This window comes from Moschus berezovskii, chromosome 28 (assembly GCF_049115385.1).
Source record: "Moschus berezovskii isolate FMDL1 chromosome 28, NW_MosBer_1.0, whole genome shotgun sequence".
NCBI classification, from domain to species: Eukaryota; Metazoa; Chordata; class Mammalia; order Artiodactyla; family Moschidae; genus Moschus; species Moschus berezovskii.
The window spans coordinates 11539858-11552982 of NC_142487.1; the positions used below are offsets into that span (position 1 = coordinate 11539858).

General features: G+C 47.1%; 1 protein-coding gene across 3 annotated transcripts in view; it reads left to right on the forward strand.

The window, feature by feature from the left end:
• The window catches only part of GNAL (G protein subunit alpha L), a 64726-nt gene that overhangs the window by 17730 nt on the left and 33871 nt on the right, over window positions 1–13125 (forward strand). Inside the window, exons 1-5 of one of the 3 annotated variants that reach the window (XM_088833389.1) lie at window positions 1452–1698; window positions 1913–1985; window positions 2364–2368; window positions 2649–2701; window positions 2979–3098. In XM_088833389.1, the coding sequence (XP_088689515.1) occupies window positions 1557–1698; window positions 1913–1985; window positions 2364–2368; window positions 2649–2701; window positions 2979–3098 (393 nt within the window). In that variant the 5' untranslated portion in view covers window positions 1452–1556. Of the gene's footprint in view, window positions 1–1451; window positions 1699–1912; window positions 1986–2363; window positions 2369–2646; window positions 2702–2978; window positions 3099–13125 lie in introns of those variants that run through there. The other 2 variants (XM_055417226.2, XM_088833388.1) reach the window with 2 other exon arrangements.

Consider the following 13125-nt stretch of genomic DNA (forward strand, 5'->3'; position numbering starts at 1 on the left):
GAGACTTAGAGAAGGTCAAGACCACAGGTCCTGGGGGACGTCTGACCCCGGGGTCCGCTGATGGCTCCGGGAGAGTATTTCAGTGAAGGGTGGGTCAAAGCCTGACAGCAGGAGCTGAAGTGTGAACCGAGGTGGCGTGAACCGCGCGGGGCGGGAGGAGTCAATCCTAGGTTTTAACGCGGAGCCCATGGGCAACAGGACACGGTGGGGTGAATGTATGGCCTGGAGGGCCGTCGGCGTCAAAACGTCTAACTGGACGGAGTTGACGGTGATTGTCCGCTGGAGGGAAAGTGCTGTAGAGAAGGAAAGCAAGAGTGGGAAGCCGGGTGAGGCCAGCGTAGCGCTGGGCACAGGAGGCCAGGCGTGGGGACCGCGAGGGAAAGTAAGGGTTGGAGGGGGACTGGACTACAGAGCCGAGAGGAGCCCTGAGAGGAACTGACGCGCGGTGCCAGGCTCCCGAGTCGGGAGACGCACAAGGGGTGACCCCCGCGTCCAGCAGCGAGGACGCCGAGCACCGGTTCAGCTGCGGGGGAGTGACTGGCTGGCACCGCGCAATAGGTGGGAACGGGCAGCCGCCCTCACTGGTTCCGGCGGCGGAGCCAGGCTCGGGGCCACGGCGTCTTCCAGAAAAGTAGCCAAGCTGCTCAGAGCGCGCGGAGGCGAGCCGGGGGCGGGAAGCGGCGTGGGAGCGCTGGAATCGTCTAGAACGGGAACGAGGAGAGGCGGGGTGCCTGAGCCCGGCACGGACCCTCCCCCTGATAGAATATGCATGATCCAGCACGAGGCCTCGCCCGCCGCGAGCCGGAGGCGGTGCGGGATCGCGGGAGCGCACGCCCAGACCCAGAACCGCCGGGGCTGCGAAGGAGCCGCGCGCGTCGCGTCCGGACCGCACGCGGGTGAGCCTCTGCGGTTCCCTTCGAGGGCGGCCGCCACCCCTCCAGATCCCAGGACCCCCTGCCCCGCCGCCCTGAGTCGGCTCCCTTTCCCCGCCGCGAGGAGGCCTCAGGGACTCGGACCTGGGATGGGGCGCGGGTGGCCGACAGGTGCCCACAGTCACTGGCCGGGACCCGGCGCGCTGCGTCCCACCGCGCCTTGCTCGGCAGCCACCGGCGGGGCCCGGGCACCCGGCAGAGAGTCCATGCTCCGGTCCCCCTAGGCGCTCCCTGGCAGCTCATCGGGCGCGAGCAGCCGGGCGCGCGGAGAGGGGCGCGCGGGGCGCGTGGAGGGCCAGCGCCACCCGGCCGGCTCCGGAGGACCGGCGCTCTCCGCCTTGTCTCCGCTTACTGCTGTTTATCCAGCAGATCATTCTAAACAATTGTCTTTAATAAGCAGTTGGCTCCGCGCGTCTTCTTTGCGTTCTCTTGAGTTGGGAGCTCGCGGTGGGCACGGGGAGGGAGAAGAAACGCCTGCTCTGGTCGGAAAACACCGAGACACAGGAACGTCTCTTTCAACAGCGAGGAAGAGACGCCGCCGCAGGGTCTACACGCACCTACAGCTGTCTGCCGCCTTTTGTGCAAATTCCTAACCGTGCCTAAGGTCCACGCGAGCGGGCAGGCATGGGGTGTTTGGGCAACAGCAAGACGTCAGAAGACCAGGGCGTCGATGAAAAGGAGCGGCGCGAGGCCAACAAGAAGATCGAGAAGCAGTTACAAAAGGAGCGGCTGGCTTACAAAGCGACTCACCGCCTACTGCTGCTGGGTAAGGCCGGGGGTGCGCGGCAGCGCCTGACCAGAGAGGAGCGCAAGGCCAGCGGCTCGGAGAGGGCCCGGCTGCAGGGCCGGCGCCCCCGCCAACAGCGAGCGCGCGCCTGTGACGCCCGCGCGCGGGCAGGACGCTTGTGCGTCTCTGGTGGCGGGAGAGATGGCCACGGTCTCCAGCCCCCGGTCACAGCATTCTCTCTGTGTATTTTCAGGGGCTGGTGAGTCTGGGAAAAGCACTATCGTCAAACAAATGAGGATCCTGCACGTCAACGGATTTAATCCAGAGTAAGGAATGACCCATTCCGGGTTTGCTTCCCAACAGCATGCAAACTTTGTCCCTTCTCTCCCGGCCTTCCTGAAAATGTTCTCTCTAAACAGTTAATTTGATCTTTGAGTCAGCCTTTAAGGACAGAAAATATAGACGCAAGTTGTTGAATTTGGCGTATTTAAGCAAATCCTTCCTCTGGTGGTGCCTACATCAAAATACTTAACAAAGTATGATTTATTAGATACTCGAGGTATTGATCTGTGTTATTACTATTGCTTTGATCACACTTAATATGTCAATATATACTTCTCCCTGTGTCTGCATCTATTTCAATTCAATATATGGATAGATTCAAATAAGATACGTTTGCAAGTGTATCCCTGTATTTTTTGTAGCAGCAGTCATGACCATTTTACCTTGTTATGTTTAACCTGTGTGGTTGTCTAGAGCTAGACTCTGTGGTGCATCCCTTCAAATTTATTTAGAGTCCAAACCTGTAAAGGTAGGTATTTTTCTTTCCCAGTTAAAAAAAAAAAAACTTTTCACTATCGTCCTGGGTCTAATGTTGACATCTAGTGGTACTGTGTTAGCCCCACTGCATCTGGGAATCTAAAGTCTTATTCAGCATTCAACCAGCTGTGCAGAAAGTTAATTAATAACCATTCTCTTTTCTTAAAGAGAGAAGAAACAGAAAATTCTGGACATCCGGAAAAACGTTAAGGATGCTATTGTGGTAAGGATTTGTTTTGTTTTTGGCCAAGCTGTGGAGCATGAGGGATCTTACTTCCCCTACCAGGGATTGAACCCATGCCTCCTGATTTGGGAGCATTGGCATCTCAAATACTGGACCACCAGGGAAGTCCCAGGAATTTCTTAAATATTTGTTCAGTGAAAAGGTTGTGTCCTCTGCTCCCTCAAACGGTGTACAGAGAAATCACAGACTAGATTATCACACATGGCGCCTAAGTAGTTTATTTATCCATACGTTCTTTTCCTTCATTCCACTGTAGACAATTGTGTCAGCGATGAGTACCATAATTCCCCCCGTTCCACTGGCCAACCCAGAAAACCAGTTTCGATCAGACTATATCAAGAGCATTGCCCCCATCACTGACTTTGAATATTCCCAGGTAAGTAAATCCTTACCAAAATATTTTAAACTGTGCAAGATGGAACAGTGTTTAACCAGGTGACTTACTGAGAACCAGTGTTAATGTTATTTCATTACTGACTTTCTTCAAAATTCTAGCTCTCTGCCTGGGAGAAGTGCTTCCCTGTATACCAAAATATTAACACGTGTTAAAAATATTAAAGACAATAAGATTGTAATAAATGTTTTAATGAGCATGTTGGTGCAGGTGATGATCAGGAAGACAGCATACCTCTAAGAAATACCGGTGCTTTTACCCGTGCGTATTTCTAAATCAACAATTATGCCGTTTCCCAGATACCAGAAGAATAGAAATTGTATGAGCAGAAAGAAGTGCTTTATGGTATGTGATCATATCCTTGGGAGTAAGAAAACAGAACCCAGTTTACTCTTAAGATGGGGGTTCTTCGGCTCAGGTGAGGGGCTCAGGCCAGATGTAGGTCACACCTGGATCACTTCTGAATGTCGACTGTCTCCTGTGAAAATGTAATTCCTTTCATGTCCACAGAATTTTGAGCTGCTTTTTTGATCACTTGGATAGCACTGTTGCTTATGGGAGAGGGTGATGTGAATATGAGTTTTCTCTTGTTTGGTGGACATACTTTTCTTTAAAATACTGTTGTTTGGTCATTTGATGTAACGTGTCTCAAAGGAGAAAATAAGAAGATCAATTTTTTTTTAGTTATGCCAGAAGAGTGTGTGTGTACCCCCCCAAAAAAAACAGTATTTCAAAATTCCCACTGCCTGGCATGGTGGACTTGAGAGGTTTTTCATTCTCAGCGGTCTGTTTTCCGAGGAAAGCTGACATGGGAGGCTCTGAGTAAGACAGATGGGCCCATGTGCATCCTCCTCCCCGCCCCCTTCAGTAGAACACAATTGCCCCATAGGCTCTGTGTCCAGATGGCTGATAAGAATTGCTTTTTAAAGCTTTTTACTGCATTCTCTCACGTGACATTTGTTTCTGATAAGCATTCCAACATAGCCAATGAAATCCCTAGAATTTCTAAGAAGACAAAGGTAGTGATGGCAAACCACCTAGGAAAAGTGACTGTGGCGTCTGGCATGGCAGGCACACTGTTGTTTACTTATCTGTCTTTAAGTGGATGTCGTGGAGGGTAGGTGTCAAGGAAAAGACGGGGGACAAAGCTGGGCTTCAGCCTACTAGAGCCCTGGGTCCTCGTAGCGTGCTGCGATGGTTTACATACTGGAAAAGTCCCCCAGAACTACAGGCTCCTAGCTGAAATCAGGTGTTCTCAATCCCCTTCAGATTTACTTATTTATAGGTATGTGTTTGAGTTCTAAATTTTGTCCTGCATGCTCATCTAAAAGTAATCGTGAAACACCTTCTGTGTGGTTCTGATGAAGGGAAAAGTTATTCTCAGCACATAATGAGAAATTAACATCAAGATGGATTGATCTGTCATATTTTCTTCTGCTTATGATGAACACACACGTGACAAGGCCACCCAGATTCCATCTGAAATCCAAAAATGTAACAACCTCGTGGGTTACTAAGGAACCCAAAGCATGTAATTTGCAAATGTGTTTTTGAGCTATAGAACAATTTTTAATAATTAAAAAAATAAAACTCAAGAAAATATGTGCACTGAAGAGATATATTTTCATATAGGTATGTTGAAGTCATTGTGAAATGATGGTCATAATTAACTGTCCTTAAAATAAAAGAGCATTGGGAACCAGCTAATGCAGATGCAATTGTAATGCTTTTTCAGAAGCAAAAAAAATTTTTTTTGGTATTTTTTAAGCCTACATTCTATTGTCATACTAGATCTCTGTGTCAAGATTATGTTTACAATTAAGCCAGCACTTACATAAAAAAGGAAATTAGTATCTAATATTAATTTTCTTCCTGAAAGTTCTTTTTGTTTTAATGTGCACACAGCTTTCAGTAATGTTTATGCTATAGTGCTCTGAAATATTCATCACTTATACTATTAGATTGAATAGTTCTTGAATTTATGTTTTGGTGAGCCTCATAAGGGTGATGTTAAGGCAAATGTCTGACATATACTAATAACACTTGGTTCATTTGAAGACAGTTAACTTTTGTTTAAAGAACATATCCACTTTAAAAACCATAACAGTAGAGCTAAATCAAGTATTTTAATAGTAAACATAACATGAATTTACTAAATCTAGTTCTTTCAGATTAAATCCTTGAGAAAATCTTTCTGTGTCACAGTCCGATTCCTTTAGGGTCTTCAGTTCATTTCCCTATAGATCTAGAATAATTTCTGAACCAAATATTTCCTATTATTAAAAATTAATTTCAGAGTTATTTAATTTAAGAAGGAAAAATTAGAAGAAAGTTGGAGTTTCTTGTTCATTATTAAGAATTTGAGATTCTGCATCAGGTTGCTCTTTATAATGAAAAGTCTAGAGCATCCCAGAGGGCCCTGAGAATTTCCTCTAAGAATGTCATGCCTGGGTTTACTCTTCACCTTAGACTCCTGAGTGAATCTCGGTTGAACCCTTGTTGTTCAGTCATGGCCAACTCTTTGCGACCCCATGAACGGTCCTAACGTTGTAACAGGAAGAGGAGTGAGGCTGGCTAGTGGCCTGCCCAGCAGAGGGTGCCTGGGGAGGTCAGGGCGAGCACTGGAGCCTCTCAGGCCTGGTCTGTCCCCACCTGGGAGGAATTGGAACCTCTGAGAGGGGAGACCTGAGTGTTGCATCACTGTCGCTCTGGCTGTGGGTGGAACAGTTCTGGGGAGGGAGAGGTGAAGTGGGGGGACCATCTCGGAGGCACCTGGAACAGTCCAGATGGAGACACCAGGCAGTCTGGAATGTACAGCTCGCTGGCCACTATCTGATCACAGTGCTTTGCTCATGAACACCCGTCCTCATGGCCTCGACCCCTTCACTGGCTGACGCCCTGTCTGTGCACCCAGACAGTCTGCACAGGAAGTGGTAGGAGACACACAAGCCAGGTGGTGGGCATGACAGAAGATGCACTATTTGATCACTTACAAAGTGGAACAATACTGCAATTGCTCCACCAAAACTCTTAGCACAATACCAGACAATCAGTGTGCTAAGTTCTCAGTCGTGTCTGACTCTTTGAACCCCATGGACTGTAGTCCACCAGGCTCCTGTGTCCATGGGATTCTCCAGGCAAGAATACTGGAGTGGGTTGCCAGGCCCTCCTTTAGGGGATCTTCCCGACCGAGGGATTGAACCTGCATCTCTTCTGACTCGTGCATTGGCAGACAGGTTCTTTACCACTAGTGCCACCTGGGAAGCCGGTCCACAATCAGTGATGAATTAAACTGGAGTATTAATTGATTTGTTTGGAGTTTTCTTCCCAAAATATGGGTATTAGCTCCCTTAAAGGTGTGTTTTGCTAGCATTTCTAAGGGCTGGTGGATAAGTGAGAGTGAGCAATCTGAAAGCAGTCAGGTCAGTCAGGGCTCTGTCGTCATCACCCATCTCCTAAGTGGATGTTTATCACAAGTCCTCCTCCAGAGGATCTTCCCGACCCAGGGATTGAACCTGAGTCTCCTGCATTGCACGCAGATGCTTTACCATCTGAGCCACCAGGGAAGCCCTGGGCAGAGTCAAAAATACTATATTCTGCAAAAAGTATTTTGATCTGGGATAAATTTATAGTTTATAGTAAAAATGTAAAGAAAAACAAAAGTGGGATGTTAAAATACATAAGAGTCTATCAGAAAAAATTTTCTCTTCCTTGGTTTTCATCTTGTTTTGGCGGTGTCGGTCTCCTGGCTTGATGCCAGTGAAAAGAAGGCCTCAGCTCCTGAAGCCTTCAGGCCACGTCCTGAATCCAGTGATGACAATGACTGTGTTATCCTCCCAGCCCTCGTTGGGGATGGGAGCTCAGAGGAGGCGGTTAACTGCTCCAGAGTCAGAGTTGACAGGTGGTCAGGACTGGAGCCCAGTGGTCTGACTCCAAAGCCTGCCATGTGGCCTTCCTAGGCTCAGGAATCGCCGATCCAACCCCATTGCTGGGTCATCCTGGTTCCAGCTGCGGGCGGAGAGGCGTAGTCAGGCCGGCTTCAGCCCCTTGAAACAGCCTGGCAAGAGGAAGTTTCCCAGAAGAGCAGGGTGGTCTCTGGAGTCACTGTGGTCAACCTCCAGCATGCCAAAGACAGTCAGCTCTGGCGGCCACTCCTTTCTCTTAGGAGCAAAAATGCAAGTGATTGAAAATGAAACTTTGGGAATTACTGGGTCATTCACCCATTCAAGTAGAATTTCCCAGAAGCCTCTTAGGTGAAGGGTAGGGTGGCCTGGAAACAGGAACATCCCAGTGACCAGGACACAAACCTGCCCCAAAGAACAGTTTATCCATCAAACTCTTGCTGCAAGTTGGCCACTTTCATGGGACATTCTTGCAGCTTTGTTCATCCCATTGCATCATATTTCCAGACATTTACCTGTGCAGTCAATTAATTAATCAATATGAAAAATATCAACGTGGGACTATTTTTCCACTCCCTTGAAGAAATGTTATGCAGCTTCCTGAGCTGGTCAAAGACACCTCTAATAGCCTGTTGTTGTTGAACTAAATAGGCCATTAGAACGTGGACATCACCCCATTAGGGCCGCTTCCCAGCTTTTGGTTTATACTCTTCCCCAGGGTCTCAGATAGCCTGTGTTACATTGCTTGGATGTAGTATAAAAATATCTCCGTGGTAAGTTTTTATTTTAAGTTTTTGTAGCTTCTTTTCATACTCTGATATCTGGCATTACTCTGTCAGGTCTTGAATCCAGTCCCTTAAGTAGAAGCATTCTTGTATTGTCACATCTGTGCACTTCTTTCCAGGCCTTTATCCTTATTGCCTATTTGGATGTGTTTGAATCCTATTACACAAGGCCATCTTTCAGAGAAAATGTATAAAAAGTTTTTATTATGTCCCTGATAGTTTAGACAGGATACTTTATTTGTCAAATTTAAGATGTGCTAACTCTGGGACTTTAAATATCTTAAGGTATTCAAAAAAAAATTCAATGCCAGTGGGAACCTCTTTGGCCCTTGAAAATAACATAGTGCAGCCAAAAACAGAAGGATGGGGCCTCTCACCAGTTTTTAGGATTATTCCAGCCAGCCCCAGTGAATTGGGGTGCAGCAGAATTAACCCAGATCTGATGGACTCGAGCCAGTTCCTGGCTGGACACAGCCTTTTAGCCCACTTGCCTTTGAATTTTCCCATCTGTAAAATGGGGACAGTAGTATCAGCCTCATGGCATTACTTGAGAATGAGTCGCATCCGGTGAGAAAGCTTGGGAATTTAAAAACTAGAAGAGCCATGAATCATTATGGTTATTACTGTTGACCAAGTACAAATGCTAGAACCAGAAAGGAACTTCAGTTACAATAAAAATGTGCTGGAAATCCAATTTGACGTATATATTTTTGCCAACCCTCCCTCCTGGCCCAGAAGACACGGGTCACCCCCAGGCCTAAGCAACTGATGACAGGTGTTACTCCCAAGTGTCTTTCCTTTTAATCAACTCAGAGCCCAGGACCACAGAATTAATATTCTACAAGTTCCATTTTATTTTTTTTAATATTTTAATTTATGTATTTATTTGGCTGCTCCTGGTCTTAGCCATGGCGTGTGGGATCTAGTTCCCTGACCAGGCACTGAACCCGGGCCCCCTGCATTTAGAGCTCAGAGTCCCAGACACCAGGAAAGTCCCCTACAAGTTCCATTTTAAATATCAACCAGTGAATGACTAAAACTTCTCAGGGCTTTTTATGGTTGCTTCAAATCAAGATTTATGTGTAGGGAAAATATGTTTTCTTTCTCATTATCAACATTTCCTCTTATAGGCATCTTTTCAACATCACATCCGTGTCCACTGCAGATAAAGCGTCTCTTGACCTGTGCATAAGAAACTGGACTCAGAAATGCCTAACCATTGAGTGCAGCTCTGAGCAGCTCTGAAGGGTCCTTTGTGTCACCCAAGCCAGGGAGACCAACCAGGGCTGAGGGAGCCTTATCACTCTGCACCTTTAAAGTGTGGAATTTCTGAAACTGCCATCTGTCTTATAATAGATACGCACATTTAATGTGACAGCATTCTCCTCCCATACACCCCCTCACCTCCCAGAATCTATTATTAAAACTGTAGTACATCCAGAGTGGAAGAAATACAGCATTTTGTGGGAAATTAAACATCATATTGCTTCAAAAAAAGAGAAAAGAGCAGTTGTAGACATGTTCTTGGCTAATTGCATAATTCTTAAAAAAAACATCATTTTACATAATGAACAAATTACTGAGTTCTTTGAAGATAAACCTTGTCCTTGTATACCACCAAGGACTGAAAAGATGTATTTGATAATAATGGGAAGGAGATTCTGAGCTGCACACAATAGACGCATCAAAGTTCCAGGTCTTTTTTTCTTCATGCTGCCATTTTTGAGGAACACCTAGGAGATTTCTGGCTACTGCCAGAGGGGCAGAGATCACAGTGAATTTCAAAATTGTTTGTTTTAAGTAACAAAATTAGTGTTGTCGTTAGGAACATGTAACACGAAAAACATAGTGGCCCAGTTGTTAGAACTGAAGGCTGGAACAGCCCAAATGCCCATCCGTAGGACAAGGACTCAGACCCTGTGGGGACCCGTGAGAGATGGATGCAGCATCAGTGGACTCCACGCGCACCTCGACATGGGTGGGTTTCTATGTGTTGATGCTGAACCAACTGAAATGATGTTAGTTTATGTAAAGAACAACACCGTTCTATGATGTTCAGAAACAAGCAGAGGACTGTGCTGTTTCAGCACAGATACTGGGTTGGCCAAAGTGTTCGTTTGGGTTAACAAACTTTTTGAACAACCCAATATATTTGTGATAATTTCTGTAAAAGAGAAGAGAATGAGCATCGTGGTGTTCGGGGCAACAGAGAGGAAGCAGGAGAGACATGTGGAATGTTCTGGTGTGGGGGTCAGAAGGGGTGCAATGTTTTCACTGTGTTATAGACAAATACATAGCAAAGCAAACAAAAGAGGACTCTGTGAGGACCAGTGATGACCTGTGTCACCCCCCAGTTCTGGCCACCTGCAGTCCACAGTAAAGAGGAATTGGAGTTTTGTAATTTCAGTTCAGTTCGGTTCAGTTGCTCCGTCATGTCCAACTCTTTGTGACACCATGGACTGCAGCACACCGGACTTCCCTGTCCATCACCAACTCCCAGAGCCTGCTCAAACTCATGTCCATCGAGTCGGTGATGCCATCCAACCATCTCATCCTCTCTCGTCCCCTTCTTCTCCTGCATTCAGTCTTTCCCAGCATCAGGTTCTTTTCCAGTGAGTCAGTTCTTCAAATCAGGTGGCCAAAGTATTGGAGTTTCCGCTTCAGCATCAGTCCTTCCAATGAATATTCAGGACTGATTTCCTTTAAGATTGACTGGTTTGATCTTGCAGTCCAAGGGACTCTCAAGAGTCTTCTCCAACACCACAGTTCAAAAGCATCAATTTTTTGGTGCTCAGCTTTCTTTATAGTCTTAATTTCCACATCCATATGTGACTACTGGAAAAACCATAACTTTGACTGGATGGACCTTTGTTGGCAAAGTAATATCTCTGCTTTTTAATATGCTGTCTAGGTTGGTCATAGCTTTTCTTCCAAGGAGCAAGCATATTTGTAATTAGAAAATAATAAATTTTCTAATTTATTAGCCTGTATTCTTTGTGCCCTGCTCCCTCTCAGAGGGAAGTTTATGAGATGATCTCAAAGGGGTCATGTGAGCAAAATGGCTGATAAAGAAAATCCTGAACCTTGAGGATTTTACTGGGACTTGCATTTCTTGTGATAGAGGACTATGCTGTGAGATTCGCTGGCACAATGCGGTTGAGGTGCTTCCTTGTGAAGACAGGCTCCGAGTATGCAGGAGACCTGGTGGGAGATAAATCCCTGTGTGCTGGAGTAACTGTCCTTCCCGGAGCTCCATGTCACATCCTGGCAGTCACTCTTGTGGTTAATGGGACACTGATTCCAGAGGCTGATGCTGTCCCATTCCTTTTTTATTGTGAATATAATAAGCCAGGTGATTTTGAAAATATTTTAAACTTTCAACATGCCTGAGCCAGAGGCCACCCACCCCTTCCCGGCAGCCACACTCCCTCTGCCTCAGTGTGTCTGTCTCTAGAATGAGCGTAACAGCGCTCCCTCCTCCCCGAACTCTGTGCAGACTAAGTTGAGTGAGTCAATATATGCAGAAGGCTGGGCTCCACATTTGCTGTTCTCTGTACTCCCAATTAGCTGTGCAGAAGAGAAGTGTTTTTTAATCAAATGTTTGTTATATGTCTGCAAAGCCAAAACACTCTGCTGATTTCACGTGCTGCGTCGCCACGTGAGACCACGGCCAGCCCTTTCTCAGCCAGCACGTCCTCCACGCCACACTGACCACACACAGGAAGTAAAGGTGTAATGAGAGCCACAAATGCAAGCCACATGTGTAATTTTACCCCCAAGTAGCCTTGTTTCTACAAAATGAAAAGAAACAAGTGAAGTTTAACAATATATTTTACTTAACGTGATTTACCCCACGTATTCCTGTAACATGTGATCTCCAGAAGCTATTTATGATATTTTATCATCTTTTTTCTTAGTCTTCCAAATCTGTTGTGCACTGCACACGTCCAGACGTCTCAAGCTGAAGAAGCCACATGCCAGGTGCCCAAGGACCCCATCACCACGGCTGCCGCAGCAGACAACTGGGGCTGGACCAGAGGCTGGGGCAGAGGAAACAGAGGTTTCTTCTCCCCCAGCCTGCACAGTAGTGCTGTGGCAGGTGCAGGCCACTGGCTGTTCATTGGGCCTCCCCGAGCCCACGCTGCAACCCTGATGTCCACGTGGCCATCAGAGGCCAGGCTGGCAGGGAGGGACAGCCCCCGAGCAGGGGACCTGGCTTGGCCCTGGCAGTGTGCGTCCTCCTTGATGAGTAGGCACCCCCCCCATCCACCCTCCCAGTGCTGACCAGAACTGCTTCTCTTTTAGAGCCTCCTCGGCCACACTTCTCTGTCTGCAAGTTGGGCGGTAGGGAACATGTCCACCGCTTGGCATGGCCCTGACCATCTCCCAGCCTCTCTGTCTCCCGTGTTGTTCACCATCACCTGTCTCAGGGACAGTCAGCCACGTGGCCCTTGTCCATGTCGGTAGGTGGATTGCCAGCGGCCAGGCCTGGTTTACCTGTGAGACCTGCCTTTCCACACCTGTTGTGATGGAAAGCCGCTGCACACCCAACTGTTATGTATACTCGTGTCCTTCTGGACACCACTGCCAAGGAAGAGCCATGCTGTCTGCATTGCTTCAGCAGAGGCAGATTGTGGGACTTTGTTCTTTTCATTGTCACTGATGCGTGCGCTTTTTTAGGGCATTGAGTAATTCACTGAAAACATACAAATTAGCATTGTACTTGTGAGCCACAAAATTGGCTCTGGTCTGTGTATGTTTAGAAAAGGCTGTGTTATGAATCTGAATAGGATACATGGTTAGGGGGGATTCCTTTTCAGCTCAGTGGGGATAAGAGCCAGTTTCCAGTTCCTGAGCCTTAAAGGAACTCACTGTGCTGTTCAGTTGGCTTGTGAGTGTGAGTGGGGCTGGGTGTCTGTCCAGGAGGGAGTCAGAGACGTGGGAGAAAGTGAGTGACTCACAGTGTGCGGAGAATTTGAGTGTGGAAACGGGGGATGAACAAGAAGCATTACTCAGTCGCTACTATTTAAAACTGGGGCCCAGAAGACAGTGAGCACATGGTGTTTGCAGAGAGAAAGTTCCAGATATTGTAGCATCGTTAGTCTCTCCAGAGTCTGAAATTGCTGTGATTCATACTTTCTGTCTGTCCCGTGCTTAGTTATTGTCCCTTATCAGCCATTTGAAAGGAGTCCTTTCCCAGCTTCAGTTCCCCAAAGGCTTCCAGATCATTCTTTTTGCCCCAGTGGGATTTGGAGATCAAGTCTAGAAGGAAAGTGTGTGCTCAGTCACTCAGTCGTGTCTGACTCTTTGTGATCCCATCAA